Here is a 27,600-nt window from a genome sequence, read left to right on the forward strand (position 1 = left end):
GGTATGCCAAAATGTTCAGAAACCTTCAAAACGTCGAGAAATGTAAAAATTTTCAATTCCGATTTTCGGCCCATTACAATAACTTACCCTACGGGAAGTTAACTAGGATTTTCTTCTGAAAATTTAAATTTTTTCTACAGGAAGTAATAAAGATTACTTCCTTCTACATATTTTAACTTTCGTATCATCTGTCATAAATTTTCGATAATGTTTCGAGATGTAAAGGTATTTCATTTAGAAATATAAAATAAAATACTATTATTTTTTTCAATTTAATAATCCAAATAATGCAATGCGATTATAATAAAAATAATTTTCCTCATTTTTCCATATATTTTATGTAAATTAATTATTTAGCCAACCTTGTCTTGTGACATATGGGTTGACTTGAGTTGACATTGCCTTGTTGCAGCTTGCAACTAGTGGCAGAGGAATTTGCAATGTTGATCAAAATGTCATATAAAATTAATATAACATCAATGTTATTTTGACTCACCACTCCTCTATTTTTAATTACTTAAATGAATATTTTATAACTAGTTAATTTATAATGGTTTAAATTTATACGTGCATATGTTGGTCGTAAAAGTAAGACGTGTTCGACAGCTTAATTAAAGTATTTATGGAGAAGTTAACATATCAGCGTTGATATGTTTTCAGCTTTCAAAAGACTAGCTGGAAAAGCAGAAAATGCTTCGAATGGCCCCCCCAGTCACCAGGCCATGCCTGGTACTCTGCAGAAGAAATTTTCGAAAGGAGTTCAATATAACAGTATGTGAATAATATATAGTATTAATAGAAATAGAATATTAAGAGAATATACTATATTAGGGAAAATGTTATTCTAAAGTCTGCAGGTATTTTAAAGGTTAGGTTATCTCATCAATCTAGGTTTTAAATAATTAAATACTCAAATTATTTGATACTTTCTATTATATTCCTAATTCAGAGACTCTTTCTTCTTCTTTAGATATTCTTCCTCTTTAGATAAATATAAAGGTGTTATTTGTTCACCTCATCAATCTCATCAATCTAGGTTTTAATTAATTAAATACTCAAATTATTTGATACTTTCTATTATATTCCTAATTCAGAGACTCTTTCTTCTTCTTTAGATATTCTTTCTCTTTAGAAAAATATAAAGGTGTTATTTGTTCACCTCATCAATCTCATCAATCTAGGTTTTAAATAATTAAATACTCAAATTATTTGATACTTTCTATTATATTCCTAATTCAGAGACTCTTTCTTCTTCTTTAGATATTCTTCCTCTTTAGATAAATATAAAGGTGTTATTTGTTTACCTCATCAATCTCATCAATCTAGGTTTTAAATAATCAAATAATTTGAGTAAATTATTTGATACTTTCTATTATATTCCTAATTCAGAGATTTCATAATGAATTGTTCGAGATTTCCAAATTCTATCATTATTGATAAATATGCCTGTTGCTATAATATTGTCTATTGTATAGATTGTGTTCTACTTGATGAATTTTTCATTTTTCTTCAATAATAAAATACCACAATCGGATTGCTCTAAAACACAAAAGTTATCTATCGTTTTGCAAATTAGGTACTGAACTTTATATATATAATATATTAATCTTGATTGATATTGTAAGATGGAAAGATATGCATCTTGCATATATATATATATATATATATATATAAATATATATTTAGTGTTTATGATAATTATTGTACCTAGGTATTCAGTGTCAAGTTTATCCTTATCTATGATTTTTTACTCGAATTTCCATATATCAAGCGTTTGAAAACTGTTCTGCTTAATTACTCAATTTGTTTTTAGACTAATCTTATCTTACTGAAATATTAACTTTTTTATCCTTTGTTTTAGTGAAAATCATAATCAAGGGCGATCGCAATGTTGGTAAATCATGTTTATTAGAACGCTTGCAAGGCAGAGGTTTTATAGAGGAATATGTTCCTACAGAACAAATTCAAGTTGCTTCTATTCAATGGGCCTTCAAAGCTACAGATGATATTGTAAAGGTAATTTTATATTTATTTATTTATTTATTTATTTATTTCATTATTATTATCTTCCTATTTCTATTATTGTTATTTTGTTATATTTTTTTTTTTTTTTAGTATTATTTTATCATTCAGAAATTTTATTTATATTATTTATTAATTTTACTTTTATTATTATTTGCTTATATTTTATATCAAATCATATTACGGATATTATTTTCATGTAAATTTTATCCTTTGCACTTTTATTTATTTAAATTTATGTTATTATTTATCAATATTACTTGATGTTAATAATTTAACAATTGTAATAATTATTGAAAATATATAAAATTTGATATAATTCTCAGTCAGACAACTGTTCTGGTATGAGAGATAACAGCAATTATAACAAAAATAAAATCTAAATTTTATGTAACAGACTTAAACATTAAGACATATATTTTTACTTATTACTATTATACACACTAGAGATGGGCTTATCATATCCGAAGCCGGATCGACTCGGATTTGACTCCGCTACAGAGAGGAGTTATATCCAATTAACAACTCCACGACTCCGACAACTTTGAAATCGAAATACTCGACACAAATGTGTTTTATAGTGCGTTGTTTATGCATCTAAGGTTTTGTCAAATCCCATTTAATTTTCTGAAAAAAAAACGTATACCTAAAAGGTCATAAAACCGCCTATGAGACGAGAAAGCGACAGCTTCCTTCCCAAAGCAAAAACGCAGTAACAGATTTAGTACCAGCTTAGGGAAGTCGGATATGACAAATCCGACGAGACAACTTCACTCGGATTCACTCCAAAGGAGGAGTTGTATCGGAGTGATAACTCCGGAGTGAGTTACCCATCTCTAATACACACATATATACACACAGAACGCTTGCGTACATACATACATACTTATACTTAATTGTAATTAATATTTTTACAAAACAGAAGTAATATAGTATTTAAAATAGGGATTTTAACTCATTTGTTTCATTTGTCTCTTATGTAATTTTTTAATTTAATTTTGAAACTGTTTAGGTCTGTCATTGTCTTTAGTTCGTCCGGTAATTTATTGTAAAGGCTGCTTGCACTTCTCAGAGGACTTGCAAGTCTTTTACTCGATTTAGCATGTTTCATGTGAAAGTTTCAGTTTTGTCTCGTTTGATGGTCGTGTATATCTTGGTTTGTCTCTATTGTGGTGCAAGTTTTGATTTTGTTATTTTTTATATTGGGTTGAATTAGGTTGAATAAAACTATATATTCATGAAACATTATTTCAAATCTAAAGTTATTTTAGATTTTAACTGAATATCATTAAATACTTATTACTTTAATACTACTATTAAGAATGTGTTAAATATACTATGATCATTGTTTAGTATAAGTGAGCACAGGATGCTGGTGCAAATCCTATAATTTTTCCATATATTTTCCATAGCTAAAGTAAATACGTCGCATTCTTTTTTATATTTTTATTATTAATGTATCCTTACTTTAAACCCATGTTTAAAAAAAATATCCATACTTTAAATCCATGTCAAAAAATAAATAAATCAATTAGTTTAATTAATCATGTTAATTTACAGTTATTTTGGCAATACTTCTAAAGACCATAAAGTCCCTATTTATTTTGAACCTATTATTATATATTTCTTTCAGGTAGAAGTATGGGATGTTGTTGATAGAGGAAAATCCAGACCCCAAAATAGTGGTTTGAAATTATCTCTGACGACAAGTCCTATAGATGCATGCCCTCCTGCTCTGGACGCTGAATTTTTAGATGTTTACAAAGGCACTCATGGAGTTATATTTGATGATGGATGTTACTAAATCTTGGTAAAAAATAAATATCATATATATATATATATATATATATATATATATATATATTATTGTTTATAAAATAATAATTTAAATTTATGCTAAATAAATTGTTATATATTGATAGGACCTTTGACTATGTCTGCAAGGAGCTGGCTAAAGTTCCTGATGATATTCCAGTTTTAATATTAGGCAATCATTGTGATATGAGTCATCATCAAGCAGTGACAAATGGACAAGTATCAGGATTTATTGAAAATTTTATGCAAGTGGTTTATTATATTATATTTTTGTGCTAATATACAAAAACAATTACTTGGCTTGATAAAGTAACTTTTCTAGAATAAAAAATTATCTTATTATTGCAACTTTAAGTATATAACTAATTAGTTTTCTAAATTCTTGCAAGTTGCTAGTTTCTTAAGTGAAACAAATAATTTTTACTATAGGAGATCTGGTGAAACCTTGTATGCAGAAAGTTCCATGAGAAATGGATTTGGCCTACATTTACTTCATCGGTTTCTAGGGACTTCCATTTCTGAGACTGCAGAGATTAAGTCTTGAGCTTTTATTAGAGAGAAATAAGAGAGATACAGATATTACAAAAGAAGAGATTCTATTGTTTCAGGTAAAATATTTTGTACAAAATGTGATTATAATTTCACATTAAAACTGAATCTATAATTTTGCAACTTATAATATTGTGATGCCTTGGAAACATATTAAAATTAGTTATAATTTTAGCTTAATATGTAATATCTTTTAAAATTAATAATCATATAATAAAAATAAACAAACATTTAATTTCATCCAAGGTTGTAACAAAATTTGATAAATAATATTTGTAAAATATTTTTAAATGTAAGGGAAGATAATTAGTGATACCATTGTCTAATATGAATTTGATTTTCATTTTATCCTTTACAGCAATCTGATGAATCAAATTATAACAAATTTCTAGACAACTTGGTTAAAAAGAGACGACAAATTGCAGACCACAATGCTAAAATTCCAACAAATGTTATACCAACATCTAATAATGCTCAAGATAGCACAAACGAACGCAAAGACATTCCGATACAAAGCCATAGCACAGTTACAATTGGTGCAGGTCATCCGATAATAGTTGCAGGTAAACCAGTTGTAGTAAACAGTGATCCTACAAAATATAGCCAAGTTCCAAATTTGACGGCCAATCTCAAATCACCACAAATCTGTCAACAAGGTAGTGAAGCAATAGGTTCATCATCTGAACAAAGAAATATGGATGTTAAAAATAAAATTATAAAAACTGAGTCTGCACAACATACAAATAGTAACAGGTAACAGAAACTATACTTTATTTTTAAAAAAAATATAATTATTTCAATTAATTAATTTTATATTAATTTCAGTAAGCATTTGTACAAAAGTCAATTGAACACCGTGGAAGATTTTTGTCCTGATGATGCTTTAGACAGGAGCTTCTTAGATGATGTTGGAGGTTCTGCAGTGGCTGATGATAAACATGACAGTGATAGGTACATACACAATACTTATTATTTAACTAACAACTTTCTTAGTACAATTTTGTACCATTTATTAATTTTACATAATGATAATAAGCATACATTTGATTTAAGAAGCAATTCTTTTATTCTAGTGATGCAGAAATTGGAAACCCCTTAGTTGCAACATTCCAAGAGGAAATTGATGGTGCAGAAGAGATTACAGAAGAATTTAATACACAAAATTCTAATAAAATGGTTTCAAATGGCAAAACATTTTCTCACTCTACAAAAAATAATTTCAATATCAATATGTCGAAACTGGATATTGGTGATTTTAAACCACTTTCTAATTATGATCAACCCACCAATGAAGAGAATGATTTTGATAGTCTAAAAAGTGATGAGTTGGATGTTAACTTTGGTTCTGATGAATGGATACCAAGTTCTTCAAAAGTGAGAAGGTCACCAGAAGGTATAGGCAACATTGTTAATCTTTGATAAATTTTTTGAATTAATAATTAATCATTAAAATTATGCAGGTGGAGAGGATTCCACTGGTACATGTAGTATTAACCAAGGTTTAATAGAGGAGACGAAGGTAAAAATTAAACATTGTTATCAAATAATTTTGCAGTCTTGTTTCATTTAAAAGCAAAATATTTAAATTTTATTTGTTTTGGTCCAACAGATAGTAATCATTAATGTAATAAAGTAATGGTCTTTATTTGTTGAAATATTTTTTGTAATTTTCAGTGTTAAATTTTTATTTATGATTTTTGAAATTATGGTAATTTAATAAAATTTTATTTCAGGAAACAAAGAAGCACAAAAAATCTAAAAAGAGCAAAGATAAAGAGAAAAAGAAGAGTAATAAGAAAGATAAAAGAAACGAGATGAGCTGGAATTGTTTTGAATGGACATGAAATCAAAATCCAGAAGCTGATGCTTACGAAGCTATTTAATGAAACATATGCTGAAACTATTGAATCTGTACTTTGAATCTAAATGTTATTTAAACTAAAATAAATCTGTTATGTGAGTACATAGTTTATTAAGAATAACTATAATACACAATGTGATTTTTATCTCATACATATAGTATTAATTTCATCAGCGCCTTAAAGAGATCCAACTGAAACAAAAATGTTTTTGTTATTAATGATTTCAGTTATATCCAGTAATTATTTTGAATTGAAATAATATTCAGATAGAGCTAATATAATGAAAATTCACAGAAAATCATTACAAGTTCAATTCATCATTGAATGAAACAATGTAACATGAAATAACTAAAACTAACCTTGATTACTGAGACAATATACATTTTACTTCAGTGATATGATCTCCCATACACTAAACCTGAATTTAAAAAAAAATATATTAGGATATTTTAAAAGCTTTATAACAAAATGTGCTTATAACAAAAATCAGATAGGAGCGAAAGACATTGCTAAGTAAATATCATAGAACTTTCAATTGAACTATAATATCATCATAAGTAAAAATTTATTATAAAATATAATGCATGAAATTTACCTTATTCAAAATTTCGTTTCATCAGCATCACCAGATTCATGCAATGAATCTAAAAAAAAAAAAAAAACCCAAAGAGTTAGACTTTTGAAGTGAGTTCAAAATAAAGATGATTATGAAAGAGTATTCAGATAGGAGCGAAAGACAATTGCAAGTTAGATATCACAGTAAAGTCAATTGAATTATAATTTCATCATAAAAGAATATAGATTTAGTAATTTGTTTATCATTACCTTGCTCAGTTAAGCACATGAAAGTCTGCATGGTTTTTACATCGGATCCATTTAACATGATAATTCTTAGTTTTCTAGCCACTGAGTAATTGCAGCCATACTGAAAAGAAAAAAGTAAAGAATTAATTTTAGAAGTCAATTTTAAATGAAGTAAGTTTTGGAGTATACAAAAAATATTCAGATAGGAGCGAAAGACAATTGCAAGTTAGATATCACAGTAAAATCAATTGAACTATAATTTCATCATGAAAGACTGTAGATTATGTAGTAATCTGTTTACTATGTATTTACCTTGCTTGGTTGAGGACAAGAAAGGTAGTCTTTTTTATTTTCTCATCGGATCAAATTATCATGATGGTTATTTCTATTTGTTTAATAGCCACTGGGTAATTGCAGCCATACTGCAAAAAAAAGTATACAATTAATTTTAAAAGTCAATTTTAAATGTGTAAAGATTTGGCATATACAAAAAAATATTCAGATAGGAGCGAAAGACAATTGCTAGTTAGATATCACAGTAAAGTCAATTGAACTATAATTTCATCATAAAAGACTGTAGATTATGTAGTAATTTGTTTATTATGTAAATACCTTGCTTAGTTGAGACAAGAAAGTCTGCATGGTTCTCTCATCAGATCAAATGATCCTAATATTTCTTTTAGTTTTGCAGCTACTGAGTATTTTTAATTATACTGTAAAGAAAAAAGTATTGAATAAATTTTAAAAGTCAAGTTCAAAAAAAAAAAAAGATGTACGGTATACAAAAAAAATTCAGGTGGAACTGACGAAGTTATCATACATTGCTAGTTAGATAACAAAGCAAAATCTAATTCTTTTTTCATCATTTTTAACTTATTAGAAAATTTGAGAAAGGAGACAATATATTTTGAACTTATGTACTTCATAAGACAATAGAAGTTACTTACATTTGATAATGAAGCAGAATATTTCCATAGAAGATAGAATCGCTTATGAGGCCTTTCAGAAATTCTAAAAAAGCAAGAAAAACAGATTAATATAATCTAAAAATACAATTACATTTTTTAAATCATTTCTATATTTCAGTGGGCAGATATATATCAACACGTTTTAATATTTGGGTTCTCTCTGATGAGGGAGCCTGCCATAAATCATCATTAAGAAACATTAAAAAGAATTTTATGAATAATTACCTGTTCAAATTAATAATTTTGATATCAGCCAGGTTAATTTCCAAAGACTCATTCAGATTCTGAAAAAAAAGATAAGAAAATCAATTCATGAATTTTCTAATAAAACTTTTATAATATATTTTGTTCTATCAGATAGGAGCGAAAGACATTGCAATAGTAAATATCACAGCGATCAATTGAACTATAATATCATCACAGTATGAGAATGCAAGAGTAAATTATTAAGCAAGCTAACAAAGTAAAAAACATACAGCAAAAATGTATAAATTATATTTTGTAAATTTCATATAACGAATTAAGCTTATTGCAGAAATTACCTGTATCAACTGTAAGGCTTCATGTATTTGCCCTGAACAAATATTCTAGGAACATCAATGTTGCTTTTGATATTCACAGTACGTCTATGAATATAGGTGTTCGAAATGATGTTAAATCCTGCTGATCTCAAAAGGATTTCAAGGTACTCGGTAGAAAAATAGAATGACCTGGAAATAAAGTATAATTAATATTTAATATTATAAAATACTAAAGCAAACTAAATTGATTTAGTAAGGTCAGTGGGCAGAAACATCAACATATTTTTATATTGGGTTCTCTCTGATGAGGGAGCCTGCCAAAATCATGTAAGGTAAGAAATGTATTTTTTTTTTCTAGTAATGAGATAAAGAAAACGTACATTTGGGTTATTTAATCCATTGCATCCATCAAAAAATATTATAAAGATAAGATAATTTTACATACCTAGTACCATCCTGCCGTACATAAAAGTTATCAGCTATTTTATTTCCAGGTTTGAACCTCAATTGAGCCATATCATACAATCCATAATCTCGAAACAACAATACACCTCCTGGTTTCAATATATTAAAAATATTTTGCAGTGTTGTGCTGAACTTATCTGGGTGTATCGCTGATAAAACAAAAACTGCAGTAACTATGTCTATAGAATTATTTTCCAAATACTGGAAAATATCATTCTTGGTTATGTCGCATTGAAAAGCCTTCATTATATTTTCATCATACAAGGAATTTGATTTCACCAAATCGACTGCTCTTTCAGATAAATCACAAGCATATATAAATACTTATTTAACTTATCTTTAATCAAGGGGTATATAAATTACCAACGCCACATCCTATTTCTAGCATTTTCTTTGGCGTACCGTGCTCGGATTTATCATCCAGTAATTCTTCAAATTCACGTGTAGTCCAATGCCGGTTTTAAAGAACCTGGTATCATTTCGTTTATAGAACAAATCCCAGTTCTTTTTGGAATCTATTTCTAACTTATTTGCTTTAAAAGAACTCACAAGTCGCGTGTCTTGTTGGGTTAGTTTTACTTTTCTTCGTCGGTCAACTCACGGGCTTTGGTAAACGCCACTTCATCTTCATCCATCTCGACGGGTTCACTTGCTATGGACATTTTGTTAATATTTTATATGAACTTCTATACCCGGAGAACATTTCTTTAGCAATATTTTTCACCAGGATCTTATAGTTTTGTTACCACTGGCTACCACGTTCTTCACAAGAGGCAAGCTCGGAAAGAAAGAACGATGATTTTGTCAGTCTTGTCCGCGAGCTCTTCGTGTTCACTTCGCTCAGTAGTACCAACCTGTATCCGCAAAACAAAATTAATTATTTTGGAGGTAAGTTCAAAAGCGACAAATTCAAATTTTTAAAAAATGTTGAATTCGATACAAATTAATGTTGCATAAGAAATAATGATTTTATACTAGATATTTTCGATAAAATTAGATCATTAAATGTTTCGAAAAGTTAAACATTTAAATATAGAACTAGTGGTGTATGGCATCGTACCTTAAGGAAAATTGCTGGACCTTCCCGTACCGTAACGAAATATATCGAGAAAAACTAAATGTTTTTAAATAGATTATTATAAATTAATACTGTAACACTGTAACATTCTCTAAAATTTATAAGAATTATATAAGCTGAATTGCAAAGTTGAAATTACTTGTTTAAAGTATATTAGAACTTTAGTCAAAATTAGTTCTCTCAAAAACTGCAATTTCTTGCACATTTAGCTCTGTATCTTTGAAATGGCTGGACCTACCTTTGACAAAAACTAATAACCTCTTTTCCCAATCATTACAATTTGAATGTTTTTTAGATCACTCAATCGGATAATCCGTTTTCTCAAAAACTCGATTTGTATTTTCTGCACTCTTTGCTCCGTATCTCCGTAACGGCTGGACCTGTCTTTGCCAAAAACTAATCAGCCCATCTCCCTATCAATAGGAATCGAATGTTTTTTGAACAATTCAAATAGGTTGAAAACGTGGACACACACATCCATTTTTTCTAAGTATACCAAAATGTTCAGAAACCTTCAAAACGTGAAGATATGCAAAAATGTTTATTTACGATTTTCTGCCCATTACTTACGAGAAGTTAAAAAACTTATTAAGAACTTTAGTACCATACAATATTTAGTACAATATTTAGTGTACAAATATCATATTAACAACAAATGATTGACTTAATATAAAAACTGACTATTATTTCTCATGTTGTATCAGGGGCATAGCGTGCATTGGCCGGGGGCCCCCCAGGCAGTAATTTAATAAAATTTCATTTATCATCAATATTCATCTATCCTTTTTTGAAAATTTCTACAAACAATTCAAATTCAATACACACAATTGTTAAACCATTTATAGCTTATAATGGCTACAGTTTTTGATAAAGTTTCTGCTTCAGTTAATAATGACTAACTCCCCGAAGGAATGGTTTATGTTTTTGCCAGAAAATGTTTGGTTTTCCAACGATAGGCCGAGTCGATTCCTTAAAATTAGGAGAAGAGTGCTAAAATTTTCGCCTTCGTTTCAATATCAATATCATTGGGGGTTCCCTGTCTCGGGGACTCCGTATTTTTGATACGGCTGGTAGCAACGCCCCTATGTAGTATCAATACAAAATAATTGATTTGTGGTTAACTTATGATGGCAATGAATGCTGCAATTATAGAAAAAAACTTAATATTTTGATACAAGTATACCATTTATTATTTTTTAAAATCAAAATATAGTTATTTTCACATACTTCACATATATAGACACATGGACAATCATATTATATTTCTTTATTATATAAGCTATGCATATATGTTTATACATACATTAGTTAAGGTTAAAAATCTATTACTTTTTGGTGAAATGTTTTAAAAACTACTGTATTCTAAATGATTATGTACTGAAACTGTTATTTGGAATCGATGTGAACAAAATTAAAATTAACTATTGCTATGATAATAAGAGTTGCTATGTATCTAGATCATAATATTTTTATAGCCCTCATTTTTGTTTAATGATAAAATAATCCAATGAATATATCAAATTGAATTAACTGAACGGAATAAAAATAAAATAACAAAATCGATTTTAATGCTTTCACGTGCAAAAATCTTAAGTTGTTTTACCAATAAACTACGAAAAATAATAGATAATTTCCACCCTTAACTTGTTGCATGCATATACATATATGTATAATAAATAGTTTAGTATACTAATATATATTTACAATATCTGTCAGTATTTACATAATATTTGTAATATTATCCTTATAATAAACTTCTTCGTATTATATATTATCTCACGTCACAACATTAATAATAACAGTAGAAATTATAATTAAAGTTGTACTTATTTATCTAAAGACGACTAAGTACAACTTATTTTGTGCCACGCGGCTAAAACTAAAGTCACTTCTTATTTTACCATTAAATAATAATATTATTATAATTATTATCATATTATTATATAGATATATGGGTATAATAAAACATTGTTTGGCATTAGTTTTTAGATAATCAGAAAACTGATTTAATTATTACAAATATAAAAGCTAGTATAAGCTACCGTAGTATTTTTACTCCTGGCAATGAATTTATGATAAGTGAATTATAGTAGAGTATATGATGGCTCATAATCTTAGTCAAAGTTAATTTTTAGGAAAAAAAATGAATCTTCACATCATGTGTCGTTGAACTCATGATGTATATGTGTGCGGAAACTGTTTATAGTACAAATAATATGAAAACATTACTATGATTCATAAGCATCTTAAGATGATATGAAAATTGCATTTGTTTGCAAAATAAAATGTATTCGGCTTATTGTTAGATTGAAGACACTATTTTCAGAACGTTGTCTAAAGCAGTGGATTTCAATCTTTTTTGCACCCCCCCTGCGTTCTGATAAAAAATAGTTGGGTTTTTCTTTTTTTCAACAATTTCATTTCATAAATACTCAACTAATATCAAAGATGATTATCAGACTGCAAATTAATTTGTTTTTTTTATTCATATATTTATTTATTATTTTCATATCCCAGTCAGACAGGTTAAAAACATTATATAAAAATATGCATGAAAAATGATTATTTTTTATATAATTTCATTTTTTGTTTATTTTCGAAAACTGAATTTTGGAAACAGTTGTACCCTTGTAACAACTTAGCGATGTTATGAGGGGGTGCGCCCCACAGATTGGAAACCACCGCCTTAAAGCAAACTTATGGAACTTCCGCAATATACACAAATATTAAACAAATAAAATTGATCGAAAAATTGACTAATTTACAATATTTCAAAAAAATATTTAAAAAAATAATATAATTTAATAATTTTGAAGTTTTTTGCCATCTTAGTGCTGTGTGACTCCTGAATTTAATTTTTTAAAAAGGCATAGATTTGTTTGTTTAACACATTTCAGATAAACCAAATATTTTTATAAGTGGAATTGAAACATTAAATATTTGCTGTATAATATAGTTTAGTTAACATTTGTAACAATTACGGAAGTTTTGCGATATTTATTAATGCGATACTAAATATAACTAAAGATTAATGTTTTCTGTGTAATGTGATGCTTCCCAAAATGTTAGAACTAATATTTTTAATACCTTTTTAACACCATTGCCGGAAAATATAAGAGATCAACTATCGCAGTAAACGGTTAAACTTATTAGTCATTGATAATTTTATCAAATTTATTTACTCTTGAAGAAATCTCTTTGAATTTGTGTTTTAATTTATAACTTAAAATATTTATTTCATAAATGTTGCTTAATATTAAATTTGAAACCCTTTCAAAAATTTTTTGAAATGCATTAAAGTTCTTTGCATTCATGAGCGTATCCAGAATATATGTATAGAAGGGGCATAAAATCTGAATCTGATTATTATTATAATATTACAGAACGATACAATATTTATTCCAATATTTAGATTCCATTTCCAAAAAACATCAATTCAGATTTTATTTGAAAATTGTAAGAGTTAAGAAAATGCAACCCTTGTCGCTACCCCTGGTTACATTCATGTTTTAAAATTCACTTCGTTAATATACAGTATATTAAATATATCATATAAATGCTTTATTTTAAATAAAATACTTCTGATTATTTATATATTAATATCAGAACAATTTGAAACACTCACCAAGGTACGTAGTCTAATAGAATATTTAATATATGTAACACTTTTCTGTCTAACATTTCATATATATATTATTCCATAAATATTCTTATTATATAAATATATTCATTATTGATTGATTATAACATCAATTGATTATTTATATTTTCACATAACCTTTAATAGAAAAACTTAATCTTTTTCAGCAAGAAACATTATTATAATATATTATATTTATAATATTTGTTAAACTATCATAGATATTTAATTATATAAATCTTTTACCTGTACACAATAGTTAATATATAGATAATAATTTTTACATTTAATACTTGAAATAGAGATATAAATATAGTAAAGATTATAGTGTAATTTTAAGCACCACGTGATGATACATCTTTGAAACACTTTTTGTACTTAACGATAGATTATATTACAATATTGTAAGTGAATATAAAAATTATAATATATAGATAATTAAGTAAGTGTTAATCATATTAATATATATTAGATGATTCCAGCAATTTCGTTAGATATCACGTGTCTATTTTGCAGAAATCATAGTTATTCGAATAATATAAAACTTATTTTATTGTTTTAATATTTTTCATCAAATCAACCATTAGACTATCTACAAAAATATTTATTTTTCTGCAAAAACTAAAATAAATTCAAAATTGCTCTGAAAAGTTTATGTGCAATATATATTAACATGAAAAATGACAAACCAGTTATTACCTTTTTATGCTAAATTGGAAACCTTTAATAAAAATTACCAGATAAACCTTACAGGCCTTGCGGTACATAATTTATTATAGAATTTTATAAAAGAATAAAAAATATCAACAGAATAATCTAAGATCTGAGAAAACTGAATTTTAATTTTTTTTATATAATATAACAAATAATATTAAAGTTAATAAATTTCCAAATAAATAATAAATACGACCATTTATTGAATGATATATTACTACTTGCTTTATGAAATCAGTACAATGGGTTCTTTTACTTATGTAGGAGTATCTTATTACTTATGTAGAAAGTCCATTCGTATTATGGAAAGTTTTAATTTAGAATATAGTTGTTAAAATAATTTTACTCTCATTTTAAAAGAGAGAAAATAAAAAAATCACAAATATTTTAGTGTAAAACTTATGAAGATTGCCAAAATCACAAATAAATTTAAAATGACCAGTGTACTGCTTATCTTAACGTAAGACCAGAGGTGAATATTTTAAAATTAAATTACTAGTTTATATTTTCTAAATAGATATTTTTGAACGTATTATAGTGCCATTGATTTTTCAAAATACTTCACGCACCGCTTAATTATTTATAAATAATTTTAATAGAAAAAACAATTTACAGTATTCCAATTTTAGATATAAACACATTTCGACAACATATCTAGAATCCCAAGGCTAATAACTTAATTAAGTACAGTTTTAAGTTCGATTTATCACAAGTTTAAGTTTAGAAAGAAGTATTAAATTTGTTAGAAGCAGGCGTAGGCGAACTTGAACAACTTCTTGAAAACTCTCTTCTAGGAGGTACTAGAAAATCTTGATTCGTACTATTTGTTCTGTCTTCCTCTGTAATTTTTGCGATGCTTTTGTCACCACTTGATGCAAATTTTGAATACCTGAGAAGACATCATTGAGTTGTGATAAATGACTTTTGAAACTTTTGAACGTAATGGCAATTTTTGCAAAAAATCAACGTCAAACAAAAATTTTCAAATTTCGAATCAAATGATTTAAAATGACGTGACGACTTATGCTATATAGTATAAATAATTTATGATAGTAAATTTTTTATTGTTTGTTTATTTTCAATTAATTAATTTGTATTTTTTTTATTTCAGAGATCAAATACTATCACAAAATGACGTTGACACTGTGCTTTGCTTCAAAATGTAAGGTACGTAGAAAATGTTACTATCAATTCCATTAGCCATTAAATCTTTTAGTGTAAGTTGGGTTAAATTGAGCATTCGTCTTAACTTTAGACTTTAAAGGGAAAACAAGTGATTCTGAAAGTATTCTAACTAACAAAATAGCTGAAGTTGTAGTGGATGATAAAGATTTATAAAGCTCTGTTTGATAATCATCAACAAGAGAAGACTTAATAAAGTTTCTGAACTATCACTTAATCTTCCATATCATCTAATAGATTTTTTTATTTTTTTCAAAAACACACTACAATTAGTTTGTACCTTCTATTCCCTGCACTTGGTGGTCTACGACCATGTTCAGATATTGCACTAGTCCCACTAAGATGAGCAACTGGTATCCGATATAATCGCAATGGCTTCGAATTGTTATCATATGAAGAAGCTGCAAAAGACATTATTTCATACTTCATCACCTCAAACATTGCTGCTTTTATCCAATTGATTAATCGATCAATTGATTAACTCTTATCATAAAGTTAAGTTCTTTTTTAACTTACACTTACAATGTGGTGGCGGTGAATGATTAGGCGTCACAGAACAGTTGTCCATAGGAATTTTTGCAGCATTGTGGTTTTTGTGATTATTGTGATTCATTGATGGTCGTTCAACACAAGATGGATTTGTAGCAGGTCTAAATTCAGGAGCAGTACTGCAGAAGTACACATCCGATTTACTAGCCAATAACTGTAAACGTGGCATCGAAAGAGTGTGGACCAAATTTCCATTGACCAGGAGACGGATTTCCATCGAATCCGAGGTGAAAGCAATGATATAAGGAAAAGCGCACACTGAAAAGAAAGATGTTACATCTGTAGCCACTAAAGGTATAGTTTGTGCAAAAATTGATAGATTCATTGATCATAATATTGTTCATAAAATAACAGTAGTTATGACCATTTTTTATTGCTATATACTGAATATTTAATTAATAAATTAGATCATAACATATGCTCAGAGTTGTTGTTAGAGCCTTTTTATGTTCAATAGTAGCTAATTTACCTATTGAAGAAGGAACAGTATTCCAATAGAAGTCGTACTCTGTGGTGGAACCCCCATCTTCTATCACTTTTTGAAAATGACAAGTATCTGAAAATACAAAAAATACAATCAATAGATTTAATAGTACAAATAAAATGTTAAGGCGCCGAAGTACTTACGGTCATAGCATAGTAATAGCTCAACTTCTTGATCTTCATAAAGGTCAAGCGCTGCCACCATATCCACTTTGTTTCCTGAAGCTAGAAGAAAACAAAAAATGTATACTTTCTTGAGTTTCAAATTTTGATAATTGTAATATTTGACCAACCTGTGTCCACACTATGTACTTTATGTGTTTGTCCTGTGCTTTCATTGACTAATTCGAAGTGATTCTTGTAGCCAACGCACATGCAACCTGATGCACAAGGAATAGTTGCGCTACCATTTTGCGTCGTAGATTTTGCACTTGGAGATTTGGGCATTGCGACTGGACCATCAAGTAAAGTCATCAGCGTTGGTGATTCGCACAGAGATATTTCCTTAAATTAATAAAACAATAACAAATGAAACTACTGAAAAATATTATTATATATTAATCGACTTTGATTGAAAAGCACCTTAATAAATGTAAATCCTTCTACTGTATCAGTATCACTGGCAGGACACCAGGCAGTCCATGCCGCTGTGTGTCGCCACTGGAATAATAAAACTCTTTTGCCAACTGCTACTGCCATTTTTAAGTACGCTCCTCCTAAAATAAATAATAATAGACATCATAAGAAAAAATAATAATTAAGAATTTTTTATATAAATTGAAAAGTAAGCTACAAATGTGTTTTGGACAAATATATTGGATGCAAACGAAGAAATTAAACGATTTCAAGAGGATAATTAGGAATTTTTTTAATGTGATTTCAAGAGGACAAATAAGAATTTTTTTATGTGATGATGAACTAAAATTACCTGGTCTGGAAATTGCATAAAGATGGCAGCCTCTAGTTTTGTCCATTCTTCTATCTTTTACATCAAGTCTTGTTCGCACTTGTGGTGGGGATCCAGAAGTCGCGCCTCTAAATTCATCTAATCTGAATACGTGTACGCGAGAGCTACCTATTAATGAATTTTTTTTTGCTTCAGTACAACATATTTTAATAATAATGTTTTGTCAATTAAGATTAAATAGTAGATAATAGTTACCAGCAGAACCAGATCCATTTGTCCCTGCTCGAACCAGTAACAGTCCATGCGCTTCCACCGCACTTACTTGCTTAACTTGTAATGAGCGATCAAATACCAGGATATGTGCATTTCCATCTATTGAGAAATATTTTTATTTTTTAATAAAATAAAAATTATAATAATATTGTTTCTTGAAATGGCACCAGCACCAACTTGTTTATACATATAAATAAAAAATAAATTTATAGATTGTAATATTGAAAATTACAGTTCCTACTGCTGCTTTATGGTTATATTTTGCTAATAGATAATACCTTCAACAACATATAAACCATCTTCCGTTCCCAAGAAAAGGCTATAGTCTCCCCAGCTATCAGCACAATCAATTCTCACATCGGGGAATTCTGGATAAAAACATTCGGGTTCCCAAGGAGCTCTCTTGAATATTGTGGAACCACTTCCACAACAACTGACTCCTAAAGTAGATGTAGGCGCATCGCCTTTCACGATCGCGTCCAATTTTAAAGCTTGGCCGACGCGAACAAATTCGATTTGACGTGCGTCTTCTTTGAGTCGTGAAGCTCTTGGTGCATCCGCTAGTACTTCAGAGAAAGCTCTTCTATTTAGCATCGTCTATGGAGAAAATAAAAAATAATAATTTCATGTTAATTATTTTCGTTTATAACTTATTAATTAAAATAGCATGTGCCAAATGATGTTACGCAAATTGTTATTAAGTGCAAGAGAAAAAATGCTGACAGCATTAAAGTGCAGAAAAAAGTTATGAAAAAAGCTTCAGTGCGCAATGTGCCTTAATTCGGGAATAGGATGATAGTGATGGGCAATTGAAATGTCATTAATAGTGTATTGATTACAATTTATGCCAAATTGAATATTAATTCATACCATTCTGGAATCATTCATATGCTCGGCATACAAATCCTTTATCAGCATATCCAATGTACGTTCTCGTTTCCTTGCAAATGTTGGAGTTTGGAATGCAGCCTTTTCCCCGTTGATCATTTTCACAAGTAAAAATTCTCGAAAAGCATTGGGATCTCGAAAAACTGGTGGACATGGAAGAGAAGGCCCAAACAATGGTACAGATTCATCACAATAGACTGATAATCGATAAACGCCTCGTCTGCAACTAACTACAGCAAATACATCTAAATTGAAGTTGATAGTGGGTTAAGGAAATATATTTGACTGTAACTAAGAACTTGAAGAGTTTATGTTCTTTTGTGTTACGTAGTTATAAAATTTATCAAAACTCTCCTTCGATTAACTCAGGTTGTTGGGTTATAATTTAACCCTTGTAGCTGTGAACTATATTAAACATTAATTTGTTTGTATATTATTCATTTGTTGCAGTTCTAATTACAATCACTGATTTGTTACTAAATTATAATGAAAGAAGATATATTCATTTTTATTGGTTATTTACATGTTGTTAAGCGGACTTTACTTTTAGAAGTGAACCACTAGTTCAATTAAAACACTCCGCTACCCCCTCTACCAGGAGTAGCAACCATTCCGTGTAAAGCTTAATGCCCTGAAGTTTGTCACCTTCATGGCCAATATAATAAAACGAAAAGACGTCCAAACAGTTTATTTTAGGCTATTACTAATATTGTTTTGTTTTTATGTTTTTATTTTTTCATCTTTTTAAAGGATACGAGTAAATTGTGACTTTATGGATGCCGGGTTGAAAGTGGCGTGCAATGCTTCATCTTTTTCTAAATCTTCTATCTCGTCAAGTGATCCATCTGAATCTCCATCGGCATCTTCATCAGAATCTTCCAAAAATACAATATTAACAATATCATTTCCTATATGCCTCTTCCTTTCCACCTGTTGCCGGTTGTCCTTGGAGAACGGAAGTAACGTGGATACATGGAACATTATCTCGTGGCCTTCATACACAGTGTAAACTGAATGCCTTCCGGTCATGTCCCCTGAAAATAAATTGTTTGACTATATGACATATAATATAGATGAAAAATATGACTGATTTGCTATCAAGGGATAATTAACTTATTTTTAATAAAACTATACAGTTCCTGGCAATAGAAATCTTTAAAAGTTTACTAATATAGAACTTTTGTTAACTTACACACGCATACATGAGATTAAATTTATTTTTATTATTTATTTTATTTTAGTGATTGGTATTTTGTTCTTACCTTTAACATCCAAACCGCCTCTGTAGTTATCCCAACCTTTAAGCCGAACTTTATCTCCGAGCAAACGAACAAATTTATCGAATTCAGTACTACCATGTTCTGAAAGATTAATAAGGTTATTAAAAATGATATATGTATATTATACTAGCTGACCCGGCAAACGCTGTTTTGCTAAGTCTTTGAATGCTATAAACAATGAGGTATTATAAAAACAATAAACCCCATTAGTTTGTCTATATTTTTATCAATGCAATCAATCTGAAAGATTTATACACTTTCTATAGGAAACATAGTATAATCCATCCAAGTCTTTTTTGGTTATTCGATTTATTGATTACGTTTCAAGATTTTCACATTTTTTTTGGATTCTGGATTTTGTGTATAATTGTAAATAATACTACTGAGCTTATACAAAATTTTCAAATTTCTGCGGGGATAGATAGAAAATGAATTAAGTATTTCTTCTTTGACCTGCTTTTTGAAAGTATTTTACAAAATAATTACATTTTTAACTGATGCTAAAAAACTACCAACGAAAGAAAATACTTTTATTATGGATTTTCAAAGATTACTGTTTATCTTCCCTTTTGCTAAGATTACCGTTTTCAAATCAAGGTTGTAGCTGGTTATACATCTTTTTTCCTCTACTTTTAAATATTGTTGTTAAACAATGCTTAACTTTACTGATTTTTAATACATCGGTGGTGACCTTTTTAACCCCGGACCTTCATATATTACTATCTATTCTTCGATGAATTCTGGGAAATTATAACTGGAAAAATGTTATTTGACAAAAGGTCGATTTGATCGATACCAAATTTAGGTTCTGAATTTAAGTAACATAAATAAAAAATAATATATCCTAGAATATGAGTATATAATTATACAAATGAGATCTTTCAGAGCACCGTGTTTGAGAATAATATACCAAAAAGTGCATTTTCATATTAACATTTCAAAAAAGTTGATATTTTGAGTCTCAAGTAACACTTGCGGCCCATTTACTAACGTTTTTATATATAAATAAAACTACAAACAAAACTACTTACTACAATTTATTCATAATTAAATAATATTGACGTGAAAAATCCTAATAAAAGTAACTGAACATAATCTGTCAAAAACGTTTGACATTTCACGTATTAGCCACCGTCCATTGTTTTATTCAAATTACGCTTCTACAAAAATTTTCAAATTAAAAATGTAAAGTTTCTACGCGATTTTGAAATAATATCTCACCTTTCCGACCATCTCTGCATTGGCACAAATTTTTCAAGATCAAGATTGGCCAAATCGGTTTAGTCGTTTTTGAGTTTTAGCGAATCATTTGATCGAGAGCTCCATTTTTATATATAAGGTAATATATTATAACGTTAATAATTATTTTATTCTTGACACTAGGCACCGAATCCGGTTCTATAAAATTAAATTTCCTACTTTTTAAACATCAATTTAATCAAAAATCGAGTTCAACAAATTAAACTTGGTTGTAAACCGACAGTAACCATTTGCGGACTCGTTATACTAATTATACGTAATACGTAATTTTAGTATTCTGATAGCGCAAAGGTACAGTCGACATTAATTGAATGTGGAAATAAATGAACTCAATTGCATCATTTGAAATAATTGTTCAATGAATAATTAATTGAGCAGAAAAAGCGAATAATTGCACTTGCCTTATGATCAAGTACGAATTGCATTATTTCAATTCGCCTTGCATTGGCCGACTTTTTCAAAATAAATGCGAATATATCGAAAACTATTTAACTTGAGAGGAATTGAAGAATTTTGAAAGGAAGGGTGAGGCGGGGCTTGAAGTTCCGCGGGTAAAAAGCTTCACCACCGATATCTCAAAAACCAGTGAAGTTAAGAATTTTTTTTTACAATAATAATAGAAAGTAACAAAATGTATAACTAGCCATCACATTGGTTCTTACAACGTTGCTATCGGGAGAAAAACGTTTCAAATGCTCAAAAATCCATAAAAAAGTACTTTCTTTCGCCGTTATTTGTTTTGGTTTTGAGCGCTACTGCTTAGATTACGAGACCGTAATATAATATTTAAGTATACGTTATTTAATTATTTTATAAGATATATTATGTTATTTTTAAATTAGATTCAACAGTTTTTTTATGTAACCTCTATAGAAGCGCACACTTGGGCGAGGCAAAATTTTTATCGTAAAAAGAACCAATTGAACCTTCACCCTGGCAAAGGTGTAAAAAATAAAAAATTGCAAATAAAAAAGTAAATTAAGTTTAAAAATCAATTTTACAAGAGATAAATAAAATTAATATTTATTCCAACTTTGCTGATGAATATTTATTACGAACCAGATCAAAGTTATTTATAGTGCTATTTATTTATATTTTGCATTGAATAATGTAGCTATTATTCTGGTTGAATAATGTAGCTATTATTTAAAAAAAATATGTAAAATTCTTCAATATTTAAATAAAACATTGAATCTGTTTGCCACTTTGTCATCCCAATTTACCTCGCCCATGGGGTGAAAAGGACGGGGTTACAAATTTTTGAGAAACATAAAAAAACATTTCTACAATGATGAATTAGCTGGTAGTATTACTAAACCTACTCAGATAGTTGTCTGTTTGATATGTGTTAAAGTAATATCTAATACTGGTTTGGTTTTCACAATATAATTTCTCAAAGTCAAATTGGACCTTTGCGCTCAGCTTTACCCTAAATAACGGATGACATAAAAAATTAATAATAAAAATAAGATATAAAATAGATAAAAATAATTAAGATAATAAATAAATACATATTTAAAAAAATGTTTTGCTGATTTAATAACTTAAACTTAATTTTTGTTCGTCATACTTGTTTTTTAAATAATTTATTTTTATTTTTATTATTATTCATTATTTATGCAAAATGCCACTCACACCTAGTATTCATTTTGACTATAATACTAAAATTCTATGTATTTCGTTCGTGTGATTTTCAAGTGCAATATTTTGCAATCAATCTCCTATATAGAAGCCTCATGTTGTGTGACGTCATCACGAGATCTGTGACCATATATGGTAATACCTAGATGAGGGCAATAGTTGTTCAAAAATTATGCAAATTTAATAATCGGGTAGCACTCGTTGTGGTGGGTCGTCGTTTTTCGGTTGTCGGTCGTCGGTAGTCGGTAGTCGGTAGTCGGTCGTGTTACTTCTGCCGAGTGCACTTTTGTCTGAGTCGATGTCGCCGCGTGTGTTTGTGATTTTAACAAAAATATTTACGAATAAAATGGTACGTTTTAGATTTTATGCATTAATTTTTGCCATACAGTTTATTATGTAAATAGCGCTATAACAAATTCCGATCTACAGCGCACACCGGATTAATTGGTAGCACATTCTATGGAAACGCGTTGTATAGAAACCCCACCAAAAGAAACTTTGAGTTGCACCAAAGCACCTTTATTTTGAGAAATCACATCTTTTGTACTACGTTACATGGAGACCAATAAATACAAAATATATGATACATTGTTTTTATTGAATTGAAGAGTTTATATAACGATATGACATAAACTATACTAACTAGGCAAGTTGTATTAACAATATAAACATAATATAACATAAACACGATACGTATGAATAATTTATTAAGTCAATATGAATTAAAATTTATAGTAATATAAATAAAAATTTTAACTATTTATTTAAAAAATCAACGTTTCGCCTTTCCTAAAAACTAATCTTACCTGATATCTTTCAAACAAACACATAATATATATGGGTCATTCTTTTACAAATCGTACGGATTTTGTGGAAAATAAAATGTGATATTTTAGAATAGTCTGATTTTTTTTTACAGATATACATAAAATCTTTTGACACGTATTTCAGAATTTTGCCAAAAAAATTATTTTACCTAAATATTTACGGGTCAAATATGGATGATTTGCTCAATTATCATGAACTCCCATGCGTTGAATTAACTATTTTCAATTCAAATGCTGATCAGATCTGTGGGCTCGCCCGTAGGTAAGTGGTTAAAAGCGACGGGACTTGTTTCAAAGGTGCCGGGTTCGATACCCACTTCGAGCAGCCTGTTGTCAGGCAGCAGTGACAACGATTTCCACTTGGAAATATAGAGAGCAATATGTTTCCAAGTGAAAATAGCCGTTGCCCGGCATTGTTGCACCAATAAAAAGTCAGCCCTATTAGAATAATTCTAATAACAAAAATTATCAAATATGGATGGATGAACCATTGGGTCACTATCTAAAAATACGAAGTAAGAAGTTTCAGCCCAACAGCCTATAAGACGTAAGGTTCTGATTGCTGTTAAAAATATAAAAAAAAAACGAAAAACGATCAGATATGTATTGGTTTATTTTTATTATATTCTTTGGAGTCAACTTTAAAGTAATTTAAAAAATTAATAGTAAATAGAAAAATTATATTATTAGATGTTTGTTTACAACTTGAAATCTATTGTCTTGAAAGCTAAGTTTAACCCAAATTGTATTTGTTTTTTAACATTTGATTGTGAAGAAACGACCCGAACGATTTTTTCCAAAACTCTTTTCAACTGACATCTTTCGAATAGGATATCATTTGTTGGTTCAGAATTTTTTTATGAAAACGTGTACAGAACATTTTGTACTTTTTCTACATTGTACATTACCACAGGTCTAATATCTAGTTGAATGTTAATTGTTTTTGTGAAGTAATATTTTCATAACCTTCACTTTAGAGAGAAATATAATTAATTGAAAAATAAATCAAACAATCCTTAAATATATACAGCTGTAAAAGGTCAAAGCACCGAAATCGATTTAGAATGAAAATATTTACTTAAGAGAAATTAGATGAATTCGACAATATTATAGGAGGAAATTTATTTCTTCGAGAACGTTCTTTAGTTAAGAAATAAAATATGATGCACTGATACTTATGTAATATGATCAATGGATAACCAAGCAGTTTGTACCATCAACAACATTTTAAATGATTCTTCTTTGATAAGGTACAACGAAAAAATATAACTTCTATTATAAGGCAGAATTCATGTAATTTCACTTTAGCAATAAATTTCATTCTAAACCGATCTCAAATTATCAACTTTTACATATACCTATATAGTTATTGATTTTTTTAATTTATTTTTTAATTATGTCTTTCTTAAGTAAAGGTTATATTTTGCATTAAAGTGTTACTTCCGTTTTATTCAGAGATTAAATTAGATGTACGAATTTCTACCTTACATTTATTTTTCAAAAAAGTGCACAATTTAACGTCCATGTTTCTGTAAAAAAAATTTAAACCGATTTTGAAAATTCAAAACACCATTCGAAATATATCAGTTGGGAATCGTGCTGATTAGTTTTTAGCAAAGATTGGTCGCATTGTTTCTTTGTAATCAAAAGTTGAAAAAATTGTTTCAAATTAATTGAATAATTTTGATCATATATTATATTAATTATAAAAAATAGTACTTTCTGGTTGTTTTGTAACAGTGTTTTTCCAATGAACCTAAAAACTGCCTATTATGGTGGATAAGCCACGTTAAGAAACGGTTATCGTACCACCTCGGGTTCTAATATAAAAATCCATAAGGCTTTATAATGACACAAGCCATCAGCAGATAAAAGTTATATTACGCCATAAAGGTACCATAACATGACTTGCCAATGTCACATCATCGATTTTCAGTTCGTATAAAACTTTGTTTATGCGATGTTAAATGTTATTTGTATACGTAATAAATATTTACTATGTAGCCGGGATATCATTTTACTTTTGACCTGAACCTAATTTTTTAAAATTCAATAATGTCAATCATAAAACATATTCGCTAAATTTGAGGCTGATGTTTCGTTCGGGAAATTCATGAAATATTTGTCTGTCTTATGTTCTTACTTTTTTTTACATTATAATGAAATTATTTTTATTATATAATAATTTTTATATTATTTTGTGTAAAGAAAATTCTTACCGTTGCTAAGCATTTCGTCGTCGGTGCTCTGCCCTTTGCGCATATAAACTATTCCAAATTTGAAATTGACTGATCCTTCTTGCTCTTCCAATAATAGAAGATCTTTTTGTACATCTGCTGTGTAAATTTCCTTAGGCGTTTTTTCTACTCGTTCTGCTCCGGGAAATTTGTTTAGGATATGTTTGACTGTCATCTTTTGTCCAGGGGAACTTGATAGTGATATTTTCTGGGTTCCCTGAAATTGAACATTCAAATTACGCTATTATAGTATTTTTCATTGTAGAACAAGAACATTTTTCATAATTTCATAGAATAATTTATTTTATAATTTAAAACTAAATAAATACTAAGCAATATTTTACACTTATTACAAAATTATTTAGTGTTAATTTTTTCAATTAGTTGATTAAAATTTTTGTATTTTTCTTCTGTTGTTTCAGTTTTAATCTCAGAGATCTGAAATTGTTTTATATTTTGCAGTTTAATGATAATGTTTTAAATAAGTCTAGATTAAAAACAGAGCTAACCACTTTAATCTTTCAGGGAGAAGAAAATGAAATAATCCCTGTTAAATGCTTTACGATCTAAGATTTTATCATTGCAACTATACTTTTTATTTTCAGTACATATTTTTTATAACTTCAGATGTTTCAAAAGTTTGCCCTGCCATATAAAAAATACATAGTAAAAGAAATGTTCTACATTTGATTCAATTGCCGCGGAATGTTAGATTTATTCAAACAGCTGTGAAAACCAACAAAGCGAAAATAAGTATAGATTTACTTGATGCATTTTTCAACAGAATTTCATGCAACATTTTATATGGAATATGTAGGTTAGAAACTTACATAACAAGTAAAGGTCGTTGCTGATAAATACAAATATGTATGTTAAGAGAAAGGAATCACATCATTTTGCATCAGTGCTTATTATATAACAATCATAAGAATTATTGCTTGAATTTTTTTTAATTTTTTTTATAAATTACAATCTGTTTAAATAGAAAGACATTGAGTTTAACAAATAACATAGAATTTAATAAAAAACAGTGGTTCACCTTTCATTAATGTACTAAATTATATCTTAATTAAATTTTGGTATAATTGCTTGAATTTATATGAACCAAATGACTTCTTCATACTGCAGTACTTTGAACAGTTATTAAATAGGTCATAAATAGGCAATGTATAGATTATTATTTATTAGTTTAATTATAATTTACTTATAACTGCTCGTGAGGTAAGTTATTGTAATCGTCCAAAAATTATAATTGAAAATTTTTACATTTCACGTTTTGAAGGTTTCTGAACATTTTGATGTACCTCAGAAAAAATGGATGTGTATACGTATGTATGTATGGATACAATTGTTCGTCCACGTTTTCAGGCGCACCGATTTGAATCAACCGATTTGAATAGTTCAAAAGACATTCGATTCCTATTGATCCAGTCCAGCCGTTTCGAAAATACGGAGCAAAGAGTGTAGAAAATAAAAATCGAGTTTTTGAGAAAACGGAGCATCCGATTTGAATGATTCCAAAAACATTCAATTCGTAATGACGGATAGAAGTGGTGATTAGTTTTTGGCAAAAGCAGGTCCAAATGTTTCGGAAATACCGAGCTAAATGTGCAAAAAATGCAATTTTTGATAGAA

General features: G+C 28.5%; 1 protein-coding gene, 4 non-coding genes and 3 pseudogenes across 5 annotated transcripts in view; 1 reads left to right on the forward strand and 7 right to left on the reverse strand.

Annotated features, from left to right (window-relative positions):
- Positions 1 to 436: 436 nt before the first annotated feature.
- LOC113386012 lies at positions 437 to 6,230 on the forward strand (annotated as a pseudogene).
- A 504-nt stretch (positions 6,231 to 6,734) lies between these two features.
- On the reverse strand, positions 6,735 to 6,806 carry LOC113387125 (annotated as a pseudogene).
- A 155-nt stretch (positions 6,807 to 6,961) lies between these two features.
- LOC113387128 lies at positions 6,962 to 7,049 on the reverse strand. The gene has a single exon (XR_003368089.1). It is a non-coding gene; the product is annotated as a small nucleolar RNA snR60/Z15/Z230/Z193/J17 (small nucleolar RNA).
- A 193-nt stretch (positions 7,050 to 7,242) lies between these two features.
- LOC113387113 lies at positions 7,243 to 7,331 on the reverse strand. Its single transcript, XR_003368079.1, has one exon. It is a non-coding gene; the product is annotated as a small nucleolar RNA snR60/Z15/Z230/Z193/J17 (small nucleolar RNA).
- A 211-nt stretch (positions 7,332 to 7,542) lies between these two features.
- Positions 7,543 to 7,631, reverse strand: LOC113387120. The gene has a single exon (XR_003368085.1). It is a non-coding gene; the product is annotated as a small nucleolar RNA snR60/Z15/Z230/Z193/J17 (small nucleolar RNA).
- Positions 7,632 to 8,246: 615 nt separating this feature from the next.
- Positions 8,247 to 9,815, reverse strand: LOC113385216 (annotated as a pseudogene).
- On the reverse strand, positions 8,366 to 8,448 carry LOC113387114. The gene has a single exon (XR_003368080.1). It is a non-coding gene; the product is annotated as a small nucleolar RNA snR60/Z15/Z230/Z193/J17 (small nucleolar RNA).
- A 5,292-nt stretch (positions 9,816 to 15,107) lies between the features above and the next one.
- The window catches only part of LOC113386013 (GTPase-activating Rap/Ran-GAP domain-like protein 3), a 155,151-nt gene continuing 142,658 nt past the window's right edge, over positions 15,108 to 27,600 (reverse strand). Inside the window, exons 6-19 of the mRNA XM_026623825.1 lie at positions 25,948 to 26,182; positions 19,983 to 20,081; positions 19,476 to 19,754; positions 18,703 to 18,965; positions 18,111 to 18,429; positions 17,824 to 17,931; positions 17,581 to 17,727; positions 17,235 to 17,368; positions 16,946 to 17,156; positions 16,797 to 16,871; positions 16,639 to 16,725; positions 16,143 to 16,427; positions 15,901 to 16,021; positions 15,108 to 15,327 (exon numbers count right to left, since the gene is read on the reverse strand). Coding sequence (XP_026479610.1) covers positions 15,159 to 15,327; positions 15,901 to 16,021; positions 16,143 to 16,427; positions 16,639 to 16,725; positions 16,797 to 16,871; positions 16,946 to 17,156; positions 17,235 to 17,368; positions 17,581 to 17,727; positions 17,824 to 17,931; positions 18,111 to 18,429; positions 18,703 to 18,965; positions 19,476 to 19,754; positions 19,983 to 20,081; positions 25,948 to 26,182 — 2,532 coding nt within the window. The 3' untranslated portion in view covers positions 15,108 to 15,158. The remainder of the gene's footprint in view (positions 15,328 to 15,900; positions 16,022 to 16,142; positions 16,428 to 16,638; positions 16,726 to 16,796; positions 16,872 to 16,945; positions 17,157 to 17,234; positions 17,369 to 17,580; positions 17,728 to 17,823; positions 17,932 to 18,110; positions 18,430 to 18,702; positions 18,966 to 19,475; positions 19,755 to 19,982; positions 20,082 to 25,947; positions 26,183 to 27,600) is intronic.

This window comes from Ctenocephalides felis, unplaced genomic scaffold, assembly GCF_003426905.1.
Source record: "Ctenocephalides felis isolate EL2017-DRISC unplaced genomic scaffold, ASM342690v1 CF-g0.4_SCAFFOLD_03571, whole genome shotgun sequence".
Classification (NCBI taxonomy): Eukaryota; Metazoa; Arthropoda; class Insecta; order Siphonaptera; family Pulicidae; genus Ctenocephalides; species Ctenocephalides felis.